This window comes from Vidua chalybeata, chromosome 1, assembly GCF_026979565.1.
Source record: "Vidua chalybeata isolate OUT-0048 chromosome 1, bVidCha1 merged haplotype, whole genome shotgun sequence".
Classification (NCBI taxonomy): domain Eukaryota; kingdom Metazoa; phylum Chordata; class Aves; order Passeriformes; family Viduidae; genus Vidua; species Vidua chalybeata.
Window position 1 is genome coordinate 105,268,701 of NC_071530.1, and position 26,445 is coordinate 105,295,145.

The 26,445-nt window shown below is 36.7% G+C and overlaps 1 protein-coding gene across 2 annotated transcripts in view; it reads left to right on the forward strand.

Moving 5' to 3' along the window:
• YES1 (YES proto-oncogene 1, Src family tyrosine kinase) overlaps positions 1–25,744 on the forward strand; it is a 49,245-nt gene extending 23,501 nt beyond the window's left edge. The window contains exons 2-13 of one of the 2 annotated variants that reach the window (XM_053947725.1): positions 5,419–5,522; positions 9,725–9,997; positions 14,093–14,192; positions 14,870–14,968; positions 17,963–18,066; positions 18,252–18,401; positions 18,617–18,772; positions 19,046–19,225; positions 21,440–21,516; positions 21,846–21,999; positions 22,539–22,670; positions 23,430–25,744. In XM_053947725.1, coding sequence (XP_053803700.1) covers positions 9,733–9,997; positions 14,093–14,192; positions 14,870–14,968; positions 17,963–18,066; positions 18,252–18,401; positions 18,617–18,772; positions 19,046–19,225; positions 21,440–21,516; positions 21,846–21,999; positions 22,539–22,670; positions 23,430–23,638 — 1,626 coding nt within the window. In that variant the 5' untranslated portion in view covers positions 5,419–5,522; positions 9,725–9,732 and the 3' untranslated portion in view covers positions 23,639–25,744. The remainder of the gene's footprint in view (positions 1–5,418; positions 5,523–9,724; positions 9,998–14,092; positions 14,193–14,869; positions 14,969–17,962; positions 18,067–18,251; positions 18,402–18,616; positions 18,773–19,045; positions 19,226–21,439; positions 21,517–21,845; positions 22,000–22,538; positions 22,671–23,429) is intronic. The other variant, XM_053947715.1, reaches the window with a different exon arrangement.
• Positions 25,745–26,445: the final 701 nt, after the last annotated feature.

The following is a 26,445-nucleotide window of genomic DNA, read 5'->3' on the forward strand; positions in this document are numbered from 1 at the left end:
CAAGTGTAAAGTACAGTGTATCAAACACAAAGCAAATAAATAATGTCTTAAGTGCCATGAGATTTCTTATCAGTGACCTTTGCTATAATTTGGATGGATATAACACTATAGGGTCTTTCATTGATATATCTCTTTAAGTTGCTGCAACTGTTCCTTTCCTTTATATTTCTAAGTTGACTAATGAAGTTGCAAGAGGATTCTTGCTGATATTGAATTCCTCTGTCATCTTAAAGTATGCCCAGCTGACAAGATGAAAATGATTAATAAGAACTTCAGTATCTGAGTTTCTGGGAGCTTGCAAATGTTGTCATCCTTTTTTCATATGTAGTTCATAGTTGAACATTGAAAGAAATTCCTTCTTAAATTATCTTCTCAGAATAAAAATGCTATTTGTTCTTCTCCCATGTAAGTTTAATGTTGGTTTTTCTGTAAGGCAGATGTCCCTTGGGAACATGTGTTGCATGCTTCATTCTGTGAGACCCAGAAAGCCAATGTTAGTTTAATTCAGTAAACAAAATTTAAAAGTGGCTTTTTAAATAACTTTTGGATACTTTTTTAAAATTCTAAATATACTTAAATAGAATATCTAAAAACTTGATTGTATGAAAATGGTATAGGTTTGTTGTTTTCCAAATAAAATTCAATGAAAACAAGATATTTCTATTTATAAACTGATTCCGACATCCTGTCTGAAATATCCTGGATATCTTTGACAAGGTATGACATGCCCTAGAATCTGAAACAATCTTTTGGCCAGACTTTTTAAATAAACCAAACTTTTTGCTTTTAAGATACTTCTAATTATTTGCAAGTTAATAAAAATAGCCATTACACTATTAAAAAAAACACAGCAGAATTGCTCTTTTCTGCATTTATTTATTGACTATCTACTTAAATGTTCAAGACAATGCAGCAGCAGTAATATTGTCTAGACAATATATTGGTTGTTTTGTCTCTAGTATAATCTGTTGTCAGAGAAGATGTCTTTGTGTGGTAAGGGCTTGAAATTGTATGGCTAGACATTGTAACTCTAAATTTTAAAAATGGTCTCATGTATATGTATTATATATTTCATCACATAAAACTGCTTTTGCAATTCTGATATTTTAGTTAATCTCTCCCTTGTGATCTTGATTGCTGGAATAAAGAAAATTAATCCACCAGTGTTACATATTTTGCATTGTCTGCCTTTTCACCCTTTCTGAAAGTGAAAAATATGTTGACTTCAGTCAAAATTCAGTATACATCCTGAAAACAAACTTTCTTTATGTAGAAGCTGTATTTGGCAGTTGGTAGGGGTTTTAAAAATTAATTTTGACTATTTAACTTTGCCATATTTTCTCTGCTCTGCTTTGGAAGTTAGAAACAGCTCCCTCTTGATGTCAGTCAGGTACCCCAGCTAGGCTCTCTGGCTGCTGCACAGGGTTTGGGGTGTTAGGCATTTTGTTGTTTGCTTAGGGTTTTTTCCCACTCAGCAACTTCTTTATTTTGTGCTTTCCATTGTCTTGCACACAAGGTAGGCAGCTTCCAGCTGAAGTGGAGATTGCTCCTGTGAGCAGCTGGAAGACAAGGAGGCTGATGGTAGGAATGTGCTTTTTCAGATATTGAGCAGTTTGAATGAGGCAGCCTCGCACTGGTGTATCAGACTAGAAGTCAGGCTGCTGCAGTTGCACTTGCAAGATGTGAGTCCTGGCCTTGGCTGTGATACTCACCCCCTGTGGGTTTTCCTAAGCTTTGTTTAGATCAGAATGTTTCTAATGTTTAAGTCAGTGTCAGCATAGTAATAACTACTTCTATTTTCTTGGATAAAATTATTCTGACTTAAGCCAGTAAGCGTAAAACAATTCAAGTGAAGACATACTAGAATGCAAATCCTGTGCAGATGTTGCATCTACATAAGTACATTAGTTTAAATTCATAAGCTTGGGACATACCTGTTGGTGTTTTCTTCAGGTAGCTGAGTCCGTAGTCTTCAAGTGGAATTTCTGAGCTACAGGTTGGTGGAGGTCAGACCAGTCTGCACTCATTCTGCTTGTCTCATGTTCCAATGCATCTCCTGCTGATGGCTCTTTATAAAAAGAGACAGCCTTTTTTTTTTTTTTTGTCACAGTCCAGACCCACAGTGAAGGGCAGAACTCCTGGTTAGAGGCAAAGGCCACTATTGAAGACAAAATAATAAACTAGGTCGTCTTTGACTAGAAGTGTGTTTAAAATTACAGTAGGCTTGCTTTCTTCCACTTCTAGTGTGTCATTCTTGGCCACTTCCTAGACTGATTGGAAGAGCCACCTTTTCTTGCATATAACATCTGGTCGAAGAAAACCTACTACCCTAGATAGTGTAGGTGAAACTCTGACTATAAATAAGCACAAATTTATGAATATGTATGTTTTGCAGAGCCAGCTGTGTGTCAGCCATGATATGGTCATTGTCTCCAGTATGCTCTTGGAGCCTTTGCCTGTCTCTAAAGTAAAAGACACTTTGGAGGTACACAAATCTGTACCTTTACAGATTCGGCTGTCCAGGTACAGAGTGAGTGGGAGGAGATCCTACATGTGTTTGACCCAGATTTTTATCTGGGATGAATGTAACTGAGATAAAAAATAGAGAGTGTTCACATCTCTCCTAACTTTGCCTCACTGGTACCCCTTCATTCCACTTTTGTTTTTAGAACTTCTGTTTGCCATAATCAACTTTTCCTTCAACTTTGCAACCTAGCATCCAATGGGACCTTGCAGTTGGATTGCTAGGGCCTGTTGTACACTGGTATTAGGGTTGTACTGCCTGCTGGGGCAGTTCCATCTCCTATGTTTTAGTTCTAACAAGGACAGTAAGTGTTTCTTCAGTAGAGAAGCCTTTGTTTGGGATGATCCAAATTGGAGGACTGTAAATCCTTAGACTCCTGCATAGGTACGATGTCCAAAGTCTGATACATCTGGGTAAATCTCCCATGTCTAAGCCATTCAAACCTTAGAGGAAACATTGGAACTTCTTCCATTCCAAAAAAAAAAAAAGTAAGGAAATCAAGGAAGGACATGAAGCATTGAAGGACCTTATTCTTTTAGCAATTTCTGCTTATTCTTGTTTTTCAGGTAGCATTTTGGAATCTCGTATTCCTTCAGGGCACGGTTGTTGTGATTTTGTAAGCCAGTTAACTGGTTCCTCCAGTAGAAGGATAAGTATCAATCATTAATTTAAAGCAAATGCAAAATTCTGCAACCTGTAAAAAACACAAACCAGAATAGCAATATGTAATATTTCCAATATCTTTTGACTCTGAAATGCAAAATGTCCACCTAAAAAGCATTTTTATACTCAGTTTTTTCTCTGTACAGAATCCTCTGTTTGCCATAATGGGTTTGCTAGCTGTAGCTTTATTAGAAAACAATCTGGAGTATGTTCTGTTGCTGTGAAATCAAAATCATTATCACAGCAGCCCCAGATTTTTTTGTTTAATATGTTTATATAGTCATGATCAAAGAAGAACTAAGTCTATACAACCATTAGGATTCAAAAGTTCAGATTGCCTTAGTAATAAAGAGCATGGTTTTAAATACCAATTTTAGTGTATGGGCAAGATGAGGTCTAATAGTACTGGTTTGTAGTTACTTTTTGGTGTAGAACTCCACAAAGATGTGTGGTAAACACTGAAATTCAAGTAAAATAAATGTTTGCTTCAGTGTTTTTTTTTTTCTTAATGCTTCTTCCTTTATCTTCACTTTTTGTTCCTTATTAGATCGTTAATTGCAAGGTCATGTCAGTTGCACTTTAAATGCATAATGATGCAGACTCTCTAAGGCCTCATTACACTAATGTTGCTGCTAATTATAAAACTGAATACAGTAGAACATCATTCTTTGAAATGTCATGGATTGTTCATGGTAAAATAAGCAAACCCTGCAATTTATGACGGCTCATAAAAGATAAATTATATCCCATGATAAAAACCGCATAATTTTTTAAAAATTGCATGTACTCTGCAAAGAACTCAGGGCAATTCTTTAGTTTACTGTCCTTTATAAACAAGGCAGGTTGTTTTGTAGACAAGAAAGCGTACTCTTGTTTTCATACCAAAGCAGTGACCTGTTAAAGATGAACTGAATTAGCTGGATGTTATGGTATCGGCTAAAGACATGTTAGCCTCTTTTCTAGTGGTTTTCAATTTTTTCAGTCTGTGTCACATCTAATAAATGATTTTTCAATACCACCAGCTGAAGCCAGCTGTTTGGCAGATGCTCTATGCTGTTTGCCCAGTGTACAAAAAGCCAGTATAGGTTCTGTGTCTCCAGTGACATGTGGAATCAGCTCTACACTTGTTTGAGCAAATAGACAGCTGCCAGCTAATGGATCCATTAGCAAACTTCCTATTGAATGTCCTGTCTTTATCACTGCATGAAATTTTAATAACTTTAAATCATTACTTTAGTTGAAAGTTAAGAAGACCTTTTTGTAAGACCTTTTTGTAAGGCATTTTTTTCACAGAAGGAAAGGCATGTCTTTTCTTGACAGAAACAAAATTTTTTTATGCTAACACAGAGAAGTGAAGCTACAGTAGCAGTGGAAATCATTAATGTTTTTTTCATCTTTTTATTAGCCATTTGTGAACCTCAAATTATTTTTCTGTGTTAGGTAGCATGGGGAGTTACTTTTTAGTTGGAGGATTTTTTGTATGTTTTAGGTGGTAAAATATTTGCAGTCTTGCCTTTTCCTTCTGGAAAGAAACGTTTTGCTTGTTCTAACTTGGCTTACTCTTTGTAGTAAAAAATCAATTCTGTGCTCTTTTTTACCTGTATGAACAATTTCAGTAATCAAAAGTAATGAAATCAAAATGTTGCAAACTGCCTTTCCCTTAGTGATTTTCTTTTGCTATACCTCTTAGTTATGGTACAGTACCCAGTTTATATGAGAGGTTGAAAAGAGAGGAAGTCCCTAGAGCATCTTTCCCTTTGTGGTGCATTGAAACCGCTACATGTGAATGTCACTCCTGGCCTTATTCAAGATGAAGTCTCCAGAGGGCAACTGGGACATGTTGCATTGTAACACAAGAGCAAGATCAGAGGAGTATTCAGTTGGCCCCAAAAGGAAATACCAGTTTTCTTGTATGTCTTTTGTTTGGTTGTTTTGTTGTTGTTGTTTTTGTTTTGTTTTGTTTTTAATAGTGAATGGGTTTTGTTATCAAATGCATTACAGCAAGTGAAACAAACGTGAGTCTCTCCCAGCCCTTTGGTACAGGGTTTCAGATGCTGACACCTAGCCCTCAAATTCTCAGTGCTGATGGGGGAAAGGGAACGCAGTGTTTAGAGGCATTTGCAGGCTGCTTTGCTCTAAGGCATGTGGCTGGAACACGGTCAGTTTATCCACCTGAGTTGAAATCCCCTCTTTCAATGAAAACTTTATCTAATCTTCCTTCATGCCAGTAGGAGACTTTCACTGAAGCACTCCTGACAATCCTGTGTCCGAAGGAACCAAGGAATAACTTCTGTAACTACCAACTGGAAGGAGCAAAGACACCTTAGATAACCAAGTAGGTTCTTTGTGACACCCACCTCTCTGGGCTGGATGGACAGGGCTGCAGACACCCTGAGGGAATTTGTCAGTATGCTAAGATACTGGCTTTAGAAGGAAAACTTGTTTTTCTTGGTCTGGTAGCTCATCCTTTAAGAAAGCAGAAAAATGCCAACACAAAGACTTTACTGGCCACACTTTTCAATTCTTGTTGAACAAAGCTTTCCTCTCATCTGGCTCTCTGCTATAAAAAGGAGTTGGGAAGATAAGAGGGCAGCATTGACTTTCTTGGAGCTCTCATCTTGTCAGAGTGTTTATTAAAGGCCTTCTTCATTGTCTGAGATGTTTGTAGAGTATTGAATGACAATTATCTGTTGCCCTTTATATGACCTCTCCAAAAAGTGCATATCCAGTGAGATGCTACTAAAATTTCATTTGATTCCTACTTCCTGGGGTACTCTCATTCTTCTGTTGATTTCTGTGGGCATCCTGTTAACCTTCAACTGTCCTTAACAGTGATCATTTTAGCTTCTGTTTCTACTTGAAAACATTCTACCTAACATAGGTTTGTTTTCATCTAGAAGGTGGGACAAGACAGCTGGGTTTATAATCCATGCCTTTCTGAACATGGTTTCCTGATAGACCTCCAGCAAGCTGACTGCCACCCTCTCCCACTCAAAATGTTTGGGCACAGTGATCAAAATCAATAGGTGAATGTTTCTTTCAAAGAAAGAACAAGATGCTGAAGTTACTCAAATAGATTGCCTCAGACACCAGTTTGGTGTGAAATAATGATCTAACTAGTGGGAAGTCAGTGGCTAGTGAATAAGATACCTTGGGCCAGCATTTCTTTAAATAGATGGACTTCTGCAGTGCAAATAGGAATTTCCCATCTGAATCTATTTCTAAAGAGTTCAGTGCATCAGAAAGAGAGCTGTTAGCTTTTTATGACAAACATGTATTCCTTAATATGTTTTTGCTGGCCAGGCAATGGTTGATAAGAATAGGTGTAAAGTTATTTCAGTTACATACATTTTTGATAACAAACGTAGTACCAGAATAATCAAATCCAGCATTGCACACCAGCTGCTTAGGGATTTTTTGTTCTTTATCCAGCAATTTATTATAAGACCAAACAGTACTAAGTCGTTGGGGGTTTACCCCCACAGGATGGGCAGTCAGGGATTTTTTTACTACTCACTCTTGCTTTATGTCTTCTTCCCTCCCCTCATGCCTCTAACTCGTCCTCACAAATCCATACAGTATTTTACTGCAGCTCTCACCTATATTTTTTTTGCTTTTGAAAGCTAAGGAGTTTGCTTAATTTTCTTTTGTGGGTATGCAGTTATAAAAGTGGTTTACATTTTTGTCTGCTTATTTCTCTTTGAAGTGCTGATTGAATCTCTGCTGTTAATCTCTTTAACCCCTGAAAGAAGATTACCTTAACAGTGAAGTGGCTGGGGAGGGGAGAAGCAAGGGAGAGGCTGATTCTGTTTATCTAGAATGAATTCAGGTCTTCAGTAAGGGCTTTTCTTTGTGACACTCGAGCGTCCCAATAGTAAGTTCTTGCTGCTAACACAGCCTTAGCGGGTGAGCAGGGGTTGATAGTAGTTACCAGCCATTTGATCAAATCAGCAATTCCTTGGGCAGAATCCAGCAGTTTTACTGGACTTGGTAAATTCTTTATTATCTATTTTTTACTACTTTTTTTTTTTTTTTTTTTGTTTAATCTTGAGGTCTTATCAGCCTGCTAAAGTTAGGCAAATGGCAGAAGGAAGGAAAAATATTTGTGATGGACATTTGGACAGATGTCTATGTGCTTCCCTTTTAATCTTCTTGATTTAACATTAGTAGTGTGCTGGACTTTTGAATTGTGTGCTCAACTTCCAGCCAAAGGCAAAGAATTAGTGCTACTAGAAAAGACATTTTTGTAAAGGTGATTGGATTTTTATTCAATGCTAGCAGAAAACAGAATTCAAGTTTTTTAGAAATAGTCAAGTAGGCCTCAGAGGAAGACAAGAATTCACAATAGGCAGCCACATGGCGAAAAGAAAGTATTTTGGATTGTAGTGTCTATTTGCAGTGGTAAAGAAATTAAAAGGATGTGATTCTGAATGTTTGACTTCTATTGTGAAGTAATAACTGGCTTTTCTACTGTAGTTAGCAATGTGGTTTTTGTAAAGTATTTAGGCACATTGCATTCTTATTCACATATTTGAGCCTTGCTCTGTTAAGATTTGTTCATAGTTAATAAGTTGGCAATAATAGTATAAGAACTAAAAATAATTGAAAAGGTGTGCTTTGTGATGATTCATTATTCTGTCGAAAACTTTAAATGTGATTTGTCAAAGGGCAGTTATTTGATTTTGTTGCTGCTTCTTTCTGCATCAGTTATTGTATTACATTGCAGTATTAGGGGCTGAAATGGCAGGGTGAATATACTTAATCTTTTTCAGCATTAAATTTTATAGGGTGTTTCACTGTCTGTGGACCTTGTTCTTTTCAGGAACTCTGATTCATGGTTCTTGAGGAAATTACAGTATCTTTATTATTGTAACGGTTAGTTATACAGAGGGTGTTATTTTCTCTCAGCGTGACTATATTGCAGCAGCATTTGTTTAGTAAAATTTACTTTGTTCCATATTTCTGTGTCTAATAGTTAACAAGGTAAGAAGGAATTGAGAAGGAAAAAAAGAATTAGACACACACTGGGAAATACTGTGTTTCCCTAATTGTTAGTTAGAATCCATGAAATTGTTGTACTTATCGAAATATGTGGTTTTCATGCTTTCAGGCTCCTGCTGTTTATTTTTTTAATTGATTCATTAGAGAATATGGAGCAGTTGATTTCCTGTGTCTGTAGAGGTTTTACTTTTGTAGTTAAAGTAGATTTTTAAACCCCCTCATGTAAATAACACAGGGATTTTAATGCCAGACTAGTACTGCATCTAATAGATGCTGCTGTTTTCTTCCTGATTTGTTTCCCAACTGGGGTGAGCCAGAAAATGCCTGCTACCAGTTGTCACCACCTGATAAATCACAGGTGGTGACTTCTTACGGCTCAGTCGGTGTTAATTGCTGGTGACAGGTCTCCTCTGATTCCCTTCAGCAGCAGGTGATAGGTGCCCCCACGGTAAACAGCTCTGGCACTCTCTGCCTGTAGTGGGAGCCGGTGGCAGTCCTGGGCCATCAGGGATATAAATTGTCACCTGTCTGGGCACGGTTCAGTTCCTAAATCCCTTAGGATATTGTAATTACTCTTGGGTTTTTTGCAGTTTTAGTTACTCTAGAGCTTAACCCTATCCTGTGGCTGTGAATGTCTGAGGTTTGTTTGTGAGATGTATTTGGGGGGCTGGCAATGGTTGAAAACTTCTCTATGTCTTTAAAGATGTCAGCCGTTGGTCAAGACTTCATTGACAGATGCTTAAAAAAGAAAGCAGGGATGCCCCATTCGTTTTCTTTATATAATTGCTTTGGATTTGCTTCCTATAATTGAGTCTGGATTTGTCACATGTGTTTCCCCCTCCACCCTGCTATAGAAGACTCCAGTATCTTTTCCTCATCTGTCACCTGATTCCCCCTTTTTTGCTTTGTTACCATTTACAGTCTATCAAGTAACCAGGATGAAGAGTAATCCAAATGTGCTGTTATTATGTGAAGTTGTAGGGGAAAATAATTAGGGCTTCCCTGGTCTGGTAATAGTGTTGTTTTTATTCCAGAACACTTTTTCTCTGCATGGGGTTTAACAGTAATAAATTCACATTTGGATTAACATTTTGGGAATATCTTGTGTTAGCTATCGTAAGACAACATGAAGGTGAATTCTTTTTCTTTTTGTTTTTTTTCCCCCTCTACCCTGCTATAGAAGACTCCAGTGTCTTTTCCTCATCTGTCACCTGATTCCCCCTTTTTTGCTTTGTTACCATTTACAGTCTATCAAGTAACCAGGATGAAGAGTAATCCAAATGTGCTGTTATTATGTGAAGTTGTAGGGGAAAATAATTAGGGCTTCCCTGGTCTGGTAATAGTGTTGTTTTTATTCCAGAACACTTTTTCTCTGCATGGGGTTTAACAGTAATAAATTCACATTTGGATTAACATTTTGGGAATATCCTGTGTTAGCTATCTTAAGACAACATGAAGGTGAATTCTCCACCAAACAAAATTCTCCACAACAAAAAGGTGAATTCTTTTTGTTTTTTTTCCCTCTCATCCTCACAGAAGCAACAATGGGGTGCATTAAAAGCAAAGAAGGTAAAGGCCCAGCCATGAAATACAGAACTGAAAATGCTCCAGAACCTGTTATTTCCCATGTCAGTCATTATGGATCAGATTCCAGCCAAGCAACACAGTCACCGTCAATAAAGGGATCAGCAGTTAATTTTAATAGTCATTCCATGACTCCTTTTGGAGGGCCTTCCGGAATGACTCCCTTTGGAGGAGCATCATCGTCATTTTCAGCTGTGCCAAGTACATATCCTAGTACTTTAACAGGTAAGTGTTACATAAAATGATGCTATTATTTAGTATTATAGTCACTTGGCAGTCATAGTAAAAAAAATACTGTGACACCTTGCAAATTTAAAATTAAATTGCAAATTTAAAATAAATTGCCTTTTAGAGATTCCTAATTTTCAGTATCTTTACTGCTCATGTAATAATTCAGCCTGTATTCACTAGTGATGGGGGCATGAAGGATGACTGTTTAGGCTTTTATTTTTGTGGAGACAATTAAGATCACAGCACAGAGAAATTTAAGAGTTACTAAAGACAATAATGGGAATAGTTACATTAGAAGTTGTAAGCTGGTGAAAGGATCTGTATGGGACAATGGCTTTAAACATGGAGAGATGTACAAAATGAAAAACACTTCAGATTCAGGAAATTGATATTTAAAACTGGTTTTAAGTCTGATTACTTTTAAATTACATTAATGCAACATTGAATGAATCTAAAAAGCTAAACAGGAGTTGCATTATATTCTATGTACTTTACTATGGGAGCAATATGTGTGAAATGAAAGAATAGAATTCCCATTTCTGGTGGTCATATGAAAACCAGAATGAAAAATGTAAACATAGAATTTGCAGCATACAAAGACCTTTTCTGCTGAGGTATAGAAGATACAACATTTTAAAGCAACATGCACATTTGATGTTATAAACCCACCTTAATTACAAAAATACTGATTTTTGTCCCCGTAACTAATTTCATCATGTTGATGGATATTTTTGAGAGGAAGCTGTGATTTATTCTTTTTTTGAGAGACACTAAAAATACAGATTAATTTATTCTAGAAGCTCTGTACAGACACTTCAGACAACAGAGTAAATAATTCCTTAATAGTCTATTTCTAGTTTTCCCACAAACCTCTAATGTTGGCACAATTACAGTGCTGAAGTGTTTGCATTGTTCCAGTGGCATTTAAAGTCTTTTAAACACATTCTGACCTTGGCAATTCAGGAAACCAAGTATGAATTGTCAGGTAATGATCACCTTGTAGTCCTTTTCTTGGGAATACATTAAAAACCAAATAATTAAAATGAACATCTAGCCTGTATCATTTATGAGTCAGCTCTGAATCCCTCTTCTGGATGAACATATGCAGAAATTGAATAAGGACAGCATTTATTTATTTTCATTAGCTCTGCTGAGGAAAGTTTATTGTGTTTCATCTCCCCCAAGAACACTGGAATATTTCTTCTTACTAGATCTGGTTCTTTGGTCATGTAGGAATCTCCAGCAGTGCATGCAGGCACTCCAGGGCATAACCAGACACCAGGGATGTAGCCCCCCACTGGGTACCACAAATCCTTTGCTGCAGAGACCAGAAGGGATGTTCTCTTGCCTATTCCTGCTGGTTGTTAAGCATGTTATCTCTTGAACCAGAGTCAACAAGAGAGATTTCTCATGAAGAGAGAGTCTGATATCTCATCAGTGTGAAATCATTTATCAGCAGGCAGGCTGATTTGTGTGAATGCTCCCATTGTTTTGCAATTAGGCAAAATTATACTGCATGTGAAATTATGCCTTCTTGTTCTGTAAAACCAGCCCATCCACAAAAAAACATACATACATAAATATATACATACATAAATAAAATTGCACTAACAATTATTTGGTACATTCAGTACTGCCTTTCAGATCAATCAAAATTGGGTGTTTTTGTGAGCAAATGAGATGACACCCTTCATCTGCTGTAAGCTTTTTGTATTTGTGACCAATAAATCACTGGATCACATTCTGTCAACCTTTGCTTCACAAGAGAGGAGAATAGATGGGCTTGTCAAACAGCATGTAAATGTCAGTCGTACTTATCCAGTTGATCAGTGATGAGTGACAAGGGGATGATATGGTTGTCATCATGGCCTGTAGTGAGGCTGAAAAGTCGAGCCATCTTTTATTCCTCTAGAGCAGAAAAGGAGAAGAAATCTGAGTTAGTCACACTGTTCCTGTATTACACACTGTCTTCAGATACTTTGAATTCATAGAATATTGCTGAAAATCAAAACAGAAGAATGGACTGCTGTTTTTGCCTTCCATGAACCTATGCTAGTGCTCTGTAATCCCCTTGCTGAACAAGAAGGTAAAGTTTTCTCTCTAAAACTAGTCATAGATTAGAGGATGGCATACTGACCTAATAAAAGAAAATCTTTAAGGGAAGTCTTATGGCTACAGATAGTTTGAGCAGCTAAACTAGATCACCTCACAGTGGTTCACAAAGAAAACAGCTGCAGGAGACTTGAAATATAATTTGACAGTATCTTTGTTTAAATCAGTCTGTGCTGATGCCGTTCTCTTCAGGTATTTTATTACTCTTTGCTATGAAAAAACTTGTGACTGAGAATAAAAAGAGGTTGTATGGTAGCTGAAATTTTTCGAGTTTCTTTATATGCAGTTAAAAACTTCTGTGATATTGTGACTTGAGATTGACTGTTTTCATCTGTTGAAGAACTTTCTGGGGATGGTTTATTTCCATAAGACTTGCTTTCTGTTTGTGTGAATACAGTCGGTATCATCACTATTTTCTTGCTCCACATATCAGTTTGTGTCATCAAAAGAATGTAGTAATAAAGAAAAAAATTGGTAGAAGTGTTTTGATTTTTAACTTAAATTAGGAGCTGCTAACTTCTAAGGAACATTTTAATTCATTTTGAGTTCATAAATCACACTTAAAAAAAAAAAAAACACCTCAATTACTCTAACCTCCTGTGGGGATTTTGTTCTGTTTTTCTTAGCAGAACTGTAAATTCATTTCCAGCTGAAGCCTGCTGAGAGACTATAACCACAGGAAGACTCCAAATCAAACTATTTAGGTGATTAGGAGGAGCTCTTATATCAGAAAGTGTACATTGCAAAAGAATATTGCTTATAGACTGTCCCCATTGCATTATGTATTCTTCCTTTCTGATCACAGTCATGCTAATTTTAAGACCTAAATTAGATGCAACATGTTTCTCTTGGTGGACTTTCATGTATATCCTGATATATACATGTGCATATTAGAGATGTAGTATTATACACTTAAAAATATGTTATTGCTTGGACGATCATTAGGCTTCCTAAATGCTAATTAGACTAAGAAATAGCATTTCTAGGGCCTAAAAAGTCTTTCTGAATTGTTTATTTGCGATTTTCTATTTTAGCTTTCTCATGGTTATGGTACATGGTTCTTTATTTTTGCTAGTAGCTTGTCATCTCAAACAGCCTGTTCTCTTTTCACTCTTCCTCTTCTCCCTCTTCCCAGTTTTATAGATTAGTTCTTTGAAGTATAGAAAAATGTTTTCTGCTGGTAAGTGTAGAAGCCTTCCTATCATCCGCCTCTCTCACATCTGCCCTATTTGAGGACATGTTCAACAGTGTGAGCTATACCAGCAGTGGGATGGGAAAGCAGATTCCTTAGGGTTGGTGGAGTGCAGCTGTTCCTCTTATGTCCTGTCTTGGTCCTTGTTCTCTGGAGTAATGCACTGATGGATCATCCTGAGCAAGGGTCTGCTTCACGGGTGGGGAGACTTGGTGGCATCAAAAAAATCATTAGAGCTAAAGCAGAGGAATGTCTTTGTCCCCAAGAGAATACTTTAATTTCTGGTTCAGTTTCTTAGGTAGGTCTTGATGTGTAACCTCAAAAAGTTGGGAATGCATCAGTTATTTATAGCTAAGTGCTATAAACTTTCACTTCTGTGAAAATTAGTGGCTGATGGTTCACCATTGTGGTGGTGTAGGTTCTTCCAGAATTGCATTTCTTAACAAGAAGCAAGCTTAATAAAGAAGCTATGGGTTTGTGTTTCTTTACTGATGATGCGTCATGCAGGTTTCTGTATATAAGTGCTGTAATTATTAATGTAGTTCCAGTGATGTGTCTAGTGGCCTTTTGTGGTGTGGAAGCATATTTTCAGAATGTCTGTTTATAGGCATAGCTCTGTCCTAAGAAATTAGCAGGTTATTGATCTGTCTTCCAAAATGAGATGCAACCCAGAGTGTTTAGTTGCTTCCAAATCAAAACTGATTTATTGTTTCATGGACAAGTCCTTAAATCAAGTGTTACAACATTACTGATTTATCATATGGGATTTTTTTCTTTTTCCTAAGGTGGTGTTACTGTATTTGTGGCCTTATATGATTATGAAGCTAGAACTACAGATGACCTTTCATTTAAGAAAGGTGAACGGTTCCAGATAATAAATAACACGTAAGTGTTCTCATTCACAGACCTCACTGGGTTGTTTGGAATAATTAGATATTTAATTCTTCTGGAAATCCATGTATTCTATTTCAGTGAAGGGTAGGATTTTTTTTTTTTTTTTTTAATACATTCAATATTCAACAAGCATGGGGTTAAAATATATAATACTGCTAAGACAATAACTTTTCAGGTTGAGATCAGGGTTTGGGTGCAGATGCAGAACTGTAGCAACTGCAGTAACCCCAAGCTGCTTCTCGGTTGGGTGACTTCCTTCCCCTCCCTGCCCCAGCAAGGCACAGCTACCCCTTTTGGGGCAGCAAAGGTGGGCACAGGTACTGCTTCATCCCAGACTCTGCACCTGGAGTTACTCTCTGATCTGGAGAGGCAGATGAAAACTAGACAACTCAGAAGTTTACTTACACATCTCTGCCATAAAGCATTTTGGTTTTACACTAAAAAAAAGGCAAGTCCCAAATCTTTAAAATATGAAATTCCACTAAGAGGCATTTGTGTTGCTCACAACACAAGATGTATGTAGGTGCAGCACAAACTATTGGAGATGCCCTCATAATTAAAATAACATGTTACCTAAATTTACCTGCCTCTCATATGTGACTACATTACAGGTGCTACAGAATTATGTGTTGTTTATATGTGGAAGAGGTAATGATGTTTCATTGCAGGGAAGGAGACTGGTGGGAAGCAAGATCCATTGCTACAGGAAAGACAGGCTACATCCCAAGCAATTATGTAGCTCCTGCAGACTCCATTCAAGCAGAAGAGTAAGACATTGTATCCTGTCAATTTTCTACACTTCCTACCCTGTGGTGATACTGTTTTTTAAATTCATTATGTGTAACATTTAAGGGTAAAGTAGGGAAATACTTTTAATGACAGGATAGCAGTACTACTTGGATTATGTCAAAGGTGTAATTATTAGTAAGCATGAGGTGGACACACATGCAGATGTTTTCTGCCTGCTTGCTACATGCAGAGAAAGGATGGGAGAATTCAGTAATGATAAAAATTGGAGGGCATGCCTCCAGTTTTGCTTTATCATATAAAGCAAAAATTTATGGGTTTTAGCTAAAGAGTTCACATACCATCAATTATAGGTTTTTATCCCTATTTTTGCTTGCCAAACCGTGAGACAAGATCAGCTATATACTTGGTATTACCTAACCTTACATTCTAAAAAAGCATTTGTGTGCACAATTATTGTTAACCTATTAATCTGTAATAACTCTTTGGTGGTAAAATTGTTTGATATGCTAAGGACTGCTGTGAATTTGGAAAATTATACTGCTTTGTGCTTCCTACATTTATTTAGTAACATCCTGGAGTGCTTAGACAATCACATAAAATGACTGTGGAACCCGTAGGTTGGAGCAGAATTTTGGGTTATCTTTGTTCCAAGGGATTATATTGGTTGTACTAGAAATATAAAGTTGCACAGCTCTTGTTTCAATATACAGGCATGATACTACCAATTAGCAGTTCACTGATATGTGATCTGTGCACTTCTGTTTGCTACTGCACATCTGGGAAAAGTGCCTGATTTCCAAAATGTTCCCTGAATCTCAAGCTGAGACTTTAGCATGTTGCTGCTACTGCTGCTCTCACTTGGCTCTGAGCTATTAAAAAATGACTGCATCAAAGATGCTCTGTTATTTTACACCCTTGAGTTTGATCTGGTTTTAAAATTATTAACTTTTGTTTATTCTTTGGGATAAAAGATTAAATATTTTTTTTTTTAACCATGCAATAAAAGCTTAAGGCATTACAACTGCAGTGGTGGTAAAATGGAAATTATAACCCTTTACAAAGAAAGCATGGCTCCTAAACACTGGCCAGAACAAAGTGGTGGGATTTGTCATAGGTTTATGTGATGATTAGAGGTGAGAGTAAAGGGTTATGAATGAGGAACCTTCTAAAAACTGTTTATTTTAAAGAACCAGTGCTAATTTTATGAAATATCCCCACAGCATTTGGAATGCAGTTCATTTGCTTTAGAGTTTGTTAGCCTTGTACTTTGATAGAGTTTGTAGATTTTGTGTAGCGACTGCAATTAGCAATACAAGTGCAAATGCCATACAGAGCCCCAAGTGTCCAAGATTTTGTCTTTGGCCTTTTCTAAGCCTGGAGGCATTTATAGCAGAAACTGCTTTTGACAGGATCCATGTTATTTGTGTGCTTTTTTTAATGACACCATAGTATAAATGCTTAATTGCCTCTAAAAAAGAAAGCAATTCAACCCTGCTATTATGTTATAGGTAGTGAAATAAAACAACACTTGACAATATAGTTTGTAAATTGTTGTAATCTGGGGAAGAGGCATTTTCATGTGAAGTTATGAACTAGGTAGGATTCAAGTTTGCTTCGGTAAGATTTTAGCTTACATCCAGATTGTCTCCAGCGTATATACTCTCGTATCTATTTCTAACTTTGCACATCTCCTTCAACACTCAAACTTGCAAATATAACAAAATGTAAGAATAAGTTTCAAATTCCCATGTGATTGCACAGGCCATTCTGTTCATGGCCAACAAAGTGATCCCTCTTTATCTACATTTTTTCCCCAGAAAATATTTCACACACAAAGCCATTGTTTTGCAGCAATTTCCAGTACTACTTTTCACTCATGAAGCCAAATTAGCTTGACGATAAGATAGTGACAGACAAAATGTTTGAAATTTACACTATACATCACTTTGTAACTTCTGAGGTGTTTAATAAAAATAAGATGTAGTTAGAAATAAATCTTATTCCAAAGTCTGCGGATTCATATGAAGATGGACTTAAAATTATCACTGGCTCAGGACAGCACTGTGTGCAGGCTGTTCATCAGGATGGGCATGCTGTGGGAGTATGGAAGAAAAAACTCCTTATGCGAAAGAGCTGAAGGCAAGAAAAAAATGCAAATCTTCTAAAACATCTGTGTTCTTTTTGGTATCAGAATAGCTCTGCAATTTGGAATGTTACTCACGGGGAAGTAAATGACCTTACCGTAGGGTAGGGTCCTAAATGGTCAATAGGAAAAGGTCTCAAATGTCTCTACTGAGGTAGAGAAAGATGGGAGGCAACAGAAATTGAAACAGGAGAGTTTCCAGCTGAATATAAGAAACATTTTTATCCTGTGGACAGCCAGGTGGGGGTACAGCCTGCCCAAGTTGGTGGTCTGTCCTTCAGAGTTTCCAAGCCTGAAGAGGACTACATCCTGAACAACTAGGTGTGACATCACTGCTGACCCTGCCTGCAGCAGGAGGCTGGACCAGAGAACTCCAAGGGTCCTTCCAACCAGAATGAATCTGTCATCCAATGATATTTATGAATACTCACTTTGAGTTAAATGTTGTTTTCTAATATAAAGCAAAAACTTTTTAAAGAAGGGAGTTTCAGCTGCTGAAGCTTTGAATGTGCTACCAAAGTGTGTTATCTGATTCATCTTAGCCTGAGGAGGGTGGTCCTTTCATTGTTAACAGTTGATGTCCGTTGTTAAACCAGCAGAAAACCATAGTATTTGCAGATACAGGCCTCTTTACATGTATTTTGTAAGTAACAGAAATGAGAGTCGTATAGAAATAGGTCATCTTAATCTTTTGTTTATTTGGATATCATTGCTTTTGTTGATCTGTATCTGCTTTGGGATACTTGTAGCCCAGCAACTGTTTTGGAATATTAGTGGAGTCGGTGCTTGAGATTTTTAAATCTTTTGCTTATATGAGTATCAAAGCATAGGAAGCTTTCATTTACACATTTCCTTTTAAATTTTCTAGGTGGTATTTTGGTAAGATGGGCAGGAAGGATGCAGAAAGGCTACTTTTAAATCCTGGGAACCAGCGTGGTATTTTCTTAGTAAGAGAGAGTGAAACCACTAAAGGTATGTATGTGTCTGTGTATCTCTTCTCTCTCCCATTCCTTGCTCTCCCCAACAGCAAGGTGAACATTTTTATGCCTGTCCCATGATACATATGAATGTGCACACCATGTACAATGACACTTGGGGAGATAGGTTAAACACCTTTTTATATTTTGGTGAAGAACCAGATGTGACTTTTTTCCTAGGTGCTTATTCCCTTTCTATACGTGACTGGGATGAGGTCAGAGGTGATAACGTAAAACACTACAAAATCAGGAAACTTGATAATGGTGGATACTATATCACAACCAGAGCACAATTTGAATCTCTACAGAAGTTGGTGAAACACTACAGAGGTAAGCCCAAGTTCCAGTGTCCCAATGTTACCCTGTGCCTACTGTGAGGAAGGACTGCGTCCATAGCTTATTCTTAAAATTCACAACTATAAAATTTCTTTCTGATTTCAACAAAAAGTAAATGGACTAGATCTTCTTTATCAACATTAAGGCATTACTTTTGTTATAGTCTTACCCTTGCTTAACTGTTGTTAACTACTTTTTCTGTTTTCCAGAACATGCCGATGGGCTGTGTCATAAGCTAACAACTGTGTGCCCCACTGTGAAGCCACAAACACAAGGACTAGCAAAAGATGCTTGGGAAATTCCTAGAGAATCTTTGAGGCTGGAAGTTAAGTTGGGCCAAGGATGTTTTGGTGAAGTGTGGATGGGTAAGAGCTTAATGTGACACATTTCAGTTGTTCCTGTGAGTGTTTTATTAGTGTTTTAAGTAAATCATTATTGGGATCTGAAAAGAAAATATCTTAGAGAAATGAAGGGGAAAAATACCAGTTATGATCATGCATGTAATGGTAAAATTAATATTCAGTATAGTTCTAGTTTATGATTATTCTGTTAGCTAAGAAAACAGAAGAAAAAAAAAGTTTCAGCTGAAAATCTCTTTAGTATTGCAGTGAGGAATAAAACCTGATATGTTTTTCTAGGAACATGGAATGGAACCACAAAAGTAGCAATCAAGACACTAAAACCTGGTACAATGATGCCAGAGGCTTTCCTGCAGGAGGCTCAAATCATGAAGAAACTACGACACGACAAGCTTGTTCCACTGTACGCAGTCGTTTCTGAGGAACCAATCTACATTGTCACTGAATTCATGACAAAAGGTGTGGGACAGAATAGTTAGAAATACTACATTTCAGAGGTTATTTAAGACCTCAGGAACAAATCAAATGTTTAATTAATGTTACATATAAGCTAACTGGAGTATAAGTGTTAATTTTGATTAAATTAAAATGAGCAACGGTTGACCTACTTGGAACAGTTCTGATTTAGATTGTGGGCAGAGGCAGGAGTTTTTTGCACATCTGTGTCACCCTTGCTAATCTTCCAAGTACAAGATTGGGTTTTTTTTTTTCTCCTTATTTTTAGTGTGTACTGTCCATCACATTTAAATGGAACAGCATAGCTGGGAGTATTATTATGAGAGTATGTCTGCCTGTAGACAGGTCATGATAACAACGAAACATATTGAGCTTTGGGTCTTTTGTTGTGTCTTTCCCAGCAGAGTAATAGTAAATTTTAAAAAGGTTGAGTGTTTTTTTTCCCAGACTCCCTCCTTTATCCCCTTGTTTTCAGTCTTTGATCCTTCTTCCTTTGCTCTCTGTCATTTCCCCCTCCCCCTGCTGCTGAAACAGAGATTTAGAGATTTAGGCGGAATGTAGAAATAAACATCATAAGCATATGACTGTTAAGAAGCAGCAGATTTCCAAGTCAATTATTCCATTTTTTATAAAATGCAGACATCTGTTCAACTCATAGAGAAATTTTGCGGTCCTCATAAGATACAGAAGCAAGGGAGTAGCTAGTTGTGTTCAGTACTACACTACAAATGCATGGGTTTACTTTTTTCCTGTTTGGATGGGATTTTTAAAGGGTTATTATATAAGATTAAAAAGGTAAAAAGGAACAGAAAATGTAAAAACTTCCTTCTGCATTTTTGTTCCTAATAACACTAGACAGCCATGCAAAATCAGTTCTCATTGTTCAGAAATCAGGCTTCAGCAAGGCAGTAAGGAAAGAATATTTATAATTGTCTAAAGAAAAGCAAAGCTCACTACCAGAAGGGGTTACCTTGTAAAAGCAGAAGTAAAGAATTATAATTTGTCTAAATTATGGATTCAGAATGCTGTTGGAAGCTTCTTTTTATAGCTTTCCTTTCACTTTTCATATTTTACAAAAAAACCCATAGAACTCCTTTGTTCTAAGCTAGTAGAACAATTTATTTTTATTTCCCCTTTTACAAGGAAAAGAAGCAGGTACAATTGCAAAGTATCCATCTGTTTTCTGCCGTGTGGACAGGTTACTAGAAATCAGTGTGAAATCTTTGCTCCTCTTCAGTCCTTTGATCTCATGAACCAAGGTCACAAAAAGTCTGTGCAAATACACACAGCAAACAGCAGCAGCAGTGTGAGTCTGGCCTGCCACATTTTTACTTTCACTGTGCAAAATTCAGCAAGTTATTAAAGATATGTTGGAGAAATCTAACTCAGAGTTACTGCTATGAACTGCTATGAATCCACTTCAGGATATGCAGTCAAGTGATTTCTTTCTCCACCATGGCTACATTTATAATTTTGTTACTGTAATTTGGACAGTGACAAGAGTGATTAGGTACCAATCTTTACCAGTTTCTTAGGAAAGAGGTCATATTCTTACCTCATGTGACATAATGCTACCTGTAGGGAAAATGTTATGTAGAGACAAAGCTTTACTGCACAAGTAAAGGTTGGAGTCTTAACAGAAGCACAGGACCTTGGGACTGATTTCAGATATTGCTCATGTAATGTTCTGGGTATGATTGCATTATATAAATGGGAGAAAATAAGGTCTCGTAAAGAGTGGAAGATAGTTTTCCCTGTAGGAAAGAAAAAGCAAAAAAATTAAAGCAACAATTTCAGAATAATTTCTCTAGTATATGACTGAGTCTGGCAGAAAAATGTAAGTAAGGTATAGAGGTTTTTTTGTTCTGGAATTATAAATCTCACAGTGGAATAAAGTCCAGCTAGGAGGAGCACAATTCCAGTGTATTGCCAGAAACAGCAGTTTGTTTTATTAGTGTTTAGTTATTTGCATTGTTGAAATGGATTCCAAACCACCTGGATAGAATTGCACTAACTAGGTACCACTGCAGAGGTAACTATGGGCATGATCATTGGGTCACATATTCTAGTAAATGATAGATTTTCAAATACAGATTTCATGAGATAAATGTGTCAATCACAATGTGTAAGAAAAAAAATCTCATTTGTGTTTTCAGGTCAAGTTAATGTTTATGTTTTTTCCTCTTCTTTTCCCCCAAATTGTGTTATGTTTTACAGGCAGCTTGCTAGATTTCCTTAAAGAAGGGGAAGGGAAATACTTAAAACTTCCACAGCTGGTCGACATGGCTGCTCAGGTACCAAAAAAACTGTATTTTGTGCTTAGAGAAGAGGTATCACATATCAACTAAACATAAATATCAAATGCTCTGGCTGTTGTATGCTGCTCTGTGTTACACCTTCTGTTGTGGGTTTGTAATTTGTCAGAAAGGAAACAGTCTGGTTTGCAATTAGCAGATACTGCACAGCCAGACACACTAATCAGTGCCAAGCTCTTGGTTGCTAAGCTGTAATTCCTATACTTATACAATGGGAATAGAGTTAAAATAAGGGTATGCAACTTAATGCTTGGGAGAAATGTATATAGTCATGAAAAATAACCTTTTATAACACTTTTCTTTTTGAGATTGCGGATGGCATGGCTTACATTGAAAGAATGAACTACATCCACAGGGACCTCCGGGCAGCTAACATTCTTGTAGGAGACAATCTTGTGTGTAAAATAGCAGATTTTGGTTTAGCAAGGTTAATAGAGGACAATGAGTACACTGCAAGACAAGGTAAGGCCAGTTAATTTATTTAATAAGACCAGTTGCCTTTCAATTGCTTAGAACTATTACATTTAGCAGAACATGCCTGTGTATTTTGTGTTCATTGATAAAGATCATGCATGGAAGTGTGCTTTCACAGCTCTGTTTAGGTGAGCCCCTTGCCTAAGTGCAATCCTAGTAAACTTCCTTTGTTCAAAGTTACGTGGCAGTTTGTTGTGTTTTCAAAAAGCACTTCTAATTATATTTGGGGCATAAAACATGCTACAGTTTGAAGAGAGATGAGATTCCAGAGAAATTGTTCATCAGTTTCACTTTTTGAAACATATTTAAGTAAGACTCTCAAATGTCTTTAGTGCTTCCACATATTGTAGCCAGTACTTGCTGTCCTAGTTTGAGAAATATTAAAATACTATACCACCTTGAATTTTATCAATAAAGCAAAGTATAAAAATATTTTAGTGTATTATTCTTTTCAAAATATTTTGAAGTGTAAGCAAACTGTGGATTAGCAAGGGAATATTGAGAATCTGTCTTTCCAATGTTTGTAGGAGCTAAATTTCCAATTAAATGGACCGCGCCAGAAGCAGCGTTGTATGGTCGGTTTACAATCAAGTCGGACGTGTGGTCATTTGGAATTTTACTGACAGAGCTGGTAACTAAGGGGAGAGTGCCATATCCAGGTAACAGGGAGATTTAATAGATTTTTCTTTTCTTTGTTGTATTCTCTGCCTCTGAAGTTACCTTTTGTACTTTTTCCCTTCATTCAGAGCCCACAGTTGACAAGCAGAGACAAAAACTTAGTCACACCTCGCTGGTTCCTTTCACAAAGATACTTTGGTTATTTTCAGATTAAATATTGCATATTTTAAAATGTTTTAAGATAATAGCACTTCTAAATGTGACTGACAGTTTATTTCAGATTAGTGGGTATCCTTATATTTTCTATCTGTTTGTTCCTGATTTTTCTACTTTTGACATTTTCCCAGACTACAGGGAGCATCACTACACTGAACCTGCTAAACCAGTTTTTGAAACTAAACATTTTGCAGCACATATTTTGCTTGATCTGGAATGTGTAAGGCAGTTCTGTTAGGGATATATAATGCCTTTTTCTTGGCCTGATTTCAAATTAAGTGGTCCTTGAGTGGAACCTAAGGCAGGGAGAAGCTATATGTGCTTGAGTCTCCTCTCTGAAAGGACAGGTCCAATGCAGTGGGAAAGGGAAAAGGACCAGGTGTTGAGGAATTACCAGTGTACTGAAATATTTTTCAGAAAGAGTATTTAATGCAAAATGTAAAAATTCATTCACTATAAAGTGTGTTTATTAAGGGTTCTGTTCTGATAGAATCAGATGCATTGCAGCTGCAGAAGTTCTTGAAAAACTTTGGGAAACTGTTCTTTACATAATATCATTCAGAGCTAATATGCTTTCATTTTAGGAATGGTGAATCGAGAAGTTCTGGAACAAGTGGAACGTGGCTATAGGATGCCTTGTCCACAAGGCTGCCCAGAGTCTCTCCATGAGTTAATGAAACTCTGTTGGAAGAAGGACCCTGATGAGAGACCAACATTTGAGTATATACAGTCTTTCTTGGAGGACTACTTTACTGCTACAGAACCACAGTACCAGCCTGGAGACAATTTATAAGCCAACAGTCTATATAACAAATGCACAAATCTGCCAAATGTAAAAGACTTGCAAAGAATTCCTGAAGTCTCTAAGGAATCACAGGAAAGAAAATCTTCGCTACTTTGCATGCTCTTAATGGCAAACTGGAATTTCATAATGCAGTTGCACAAAACCACTTTTAAAGTGTTATACTCTGATTTACCAATGACATATTTTTTATTTTTTCCTCTTTCCCATCTTATTTTCAGGGTCCAAAGGAAGCTTACTGAAAATACGGGGCAGAAAAAATGAGTGTTGGTGTGAACAATAGCAGAAAAACCAATGTTTCAAATCCTTTATTCTCCTAGTATTTGCTGATCATTCTACCAATGAGGGAATTGTCTGGAATTAGTGATCTTGGGGTAAGGCCTTTTTAAAGCAGAAGAACTTTGTGGGACCAAGCAATTCTATTCCAGTTCAGTAAAACTCCCTGTGTTTAAAACTACGTATGTGTGGCCCCCAACCCTCGCAAAACAAAAGCTGGTACAACTGTATTTGATTTATAGTCTCAATCTTTAAGCTTCCATTTCATGGACTTAATTAGGGTAGGCAGGTAAAAGGAGAAATTGGAACAGTGAATGAGAAACTTGATCTAAATGGTAGACCTCAATAGTAAGATTAGAGAGCATAATGCACTGTGTTAATCCTTGTGTTAATATAACTGGAAAGTAGCATGAGAGATTTTTCCTTTTTTCTTTCTGCATAGCTAATTAAGAATAATGAAGGTAACTAGAAAATGAGGTATTATTTTATAAAATTATGTTGATAAAGTATGATGATATTTGAACTTGAAGCTATGTAATACAATCACAGGGGGAAAGCCTTTAATCTTTTAAGCTCCAGTGGAACAGCAAGCTTTTGTATGGGAAGACTACCTGAACAAAGTTACAAAGTTCACCAGGAAAGTAAGACTGAAGCTGGTAAATGGCCACCTTTTAGTCCTTTTTCAGAGACAGGTTTGGTACTGTTGTATGTGGCTTGTAAGTGTTAACGAAGGTGGTTGCCACAAGTGCTATCTGTCACTAGTTCAGGGATTTGATTGCACTTTTGCTTTTCTTGGCTATTAAGACACACACACAGTTGCTCTTCCCACTTCTGCCCTTCTTACAGAATTATTTAACTAAAAACAAGTGAAAGAAAATGTGAAAGTATAAAAAGTAAAGGGATAAAATATATTTAATATTGTCCAAGTAATTAAATTTGCTGGTATTCAGCCCAGCTGACACTACATCTGGATTTATTTTCTTTGGCTACTGACATATCAAGCAATAACATCAAGTCTTTTACTCAACAATTTGCATGAGGTTCTTGAATTTCTGATCAAGCTTATATACTTTAATTTTGAAACACTCTTACTTAGTTACTGGCTTGGAATTCATATTATCATTGTAAAGCTATCCAACAAATGAATTCAGAAAAGCTAGTAATATAGTTCTGGTACTAAACTTAACATTCATGGGTTTACACTACATTGAATCCAACTACCAAACAGATCTGTGTAGGAGCAGTGCCATCATTTTTCATTTTCCCTCATCATTGCTCATCAACTGTACATCTGTGGTTATCAAATTTTAAAAGGGCTTTCTGTAAGAAAAACAAAAACAAAACAAAAAACACATACACAAAATACTCAAAAAACCCAAAAAAAGATGATGAAATTTTAATTTTTCTAAATATTTTAAAATTAATAACACAATCATATGAGTTTATGTATTAATACAGTCATAACAAAAAATGCCAAAAATGACACTGGCATTGTATGGATTTTTAATTACTGAATGGAACAGTTCATTGTAATAACACTTGTATAGTAAAGGAATAAAACACTAACTTAATGAACGTGTTCATTGTAAATGGTTGTGTATTATAAAACTTCTCCAAAAGAGTTTGTATGTTTATGAAAATTTATTTGTTTCACCTGAAGACCTTGATGTGGTTCTTACCCTAACAGAGTTTAAAATTCACATTCACACTTTTTATATAAATAGTAATAAGTTTAATTATGTAACTAAGTATTTTTATAAAGTATGGCATTGTTGAACTGTTTTGCAGAATTGGTTCAAAATAAATTTCACCTTGATTGCATCTGCTTATTTGAGGTGGGGCAGGGGAGAAGGTGGGAGGGGGACAAAATCAGAATAGCCTTCACATTGAGGGGAGAAGGATGGGAATAAAACATTCATGAGATTCTCTTTATCCTCTGTAAATTGTACTTCCATACAGGATTGTGAGTTCATTGTGCATTATTGTTGTTAAAACAGAGACATTTTCTAGACCGGTTCACAGGTCCTTGGCAGGAATGGGTTAAAGCAATTCTGCCTGGGTTTAAAACAAACCCCTGTGGTGGACAGACAGATGGACTTGGGATTCTTGTGAGAGCAAGTCCAACTTAAACTCTCATCTGGCAATCACTGTCACATTGTAAGGCAAGCACATATCTTCCCTCTTGTTTTCTCTGGGATTAGCAGCCACTGTTCACTTCTGTCTAATTTTCAGGGATACATTTTTATACATTTGTTCTTGTGATAGCCAGTGTTTTATCTCAACCTCATTGAATGTTACCTGTCTCAATGGCCAGTATGACTCAAGGTGCAGATCCTGGCATGCATATACAGTGCCACTGTAGGTCAAGGAGCTAGTGCTGTTTGAGTTTCAATAATAACTAACATAGCACTAAAACCATTCTTCTTACAGAACCTACAAACTGCACAGTTTACTGTATTTTTAGTATTTCCTGTAATGTAATTAATGTTTTACTATTTTTAATGAGAACAATCATGTAATTT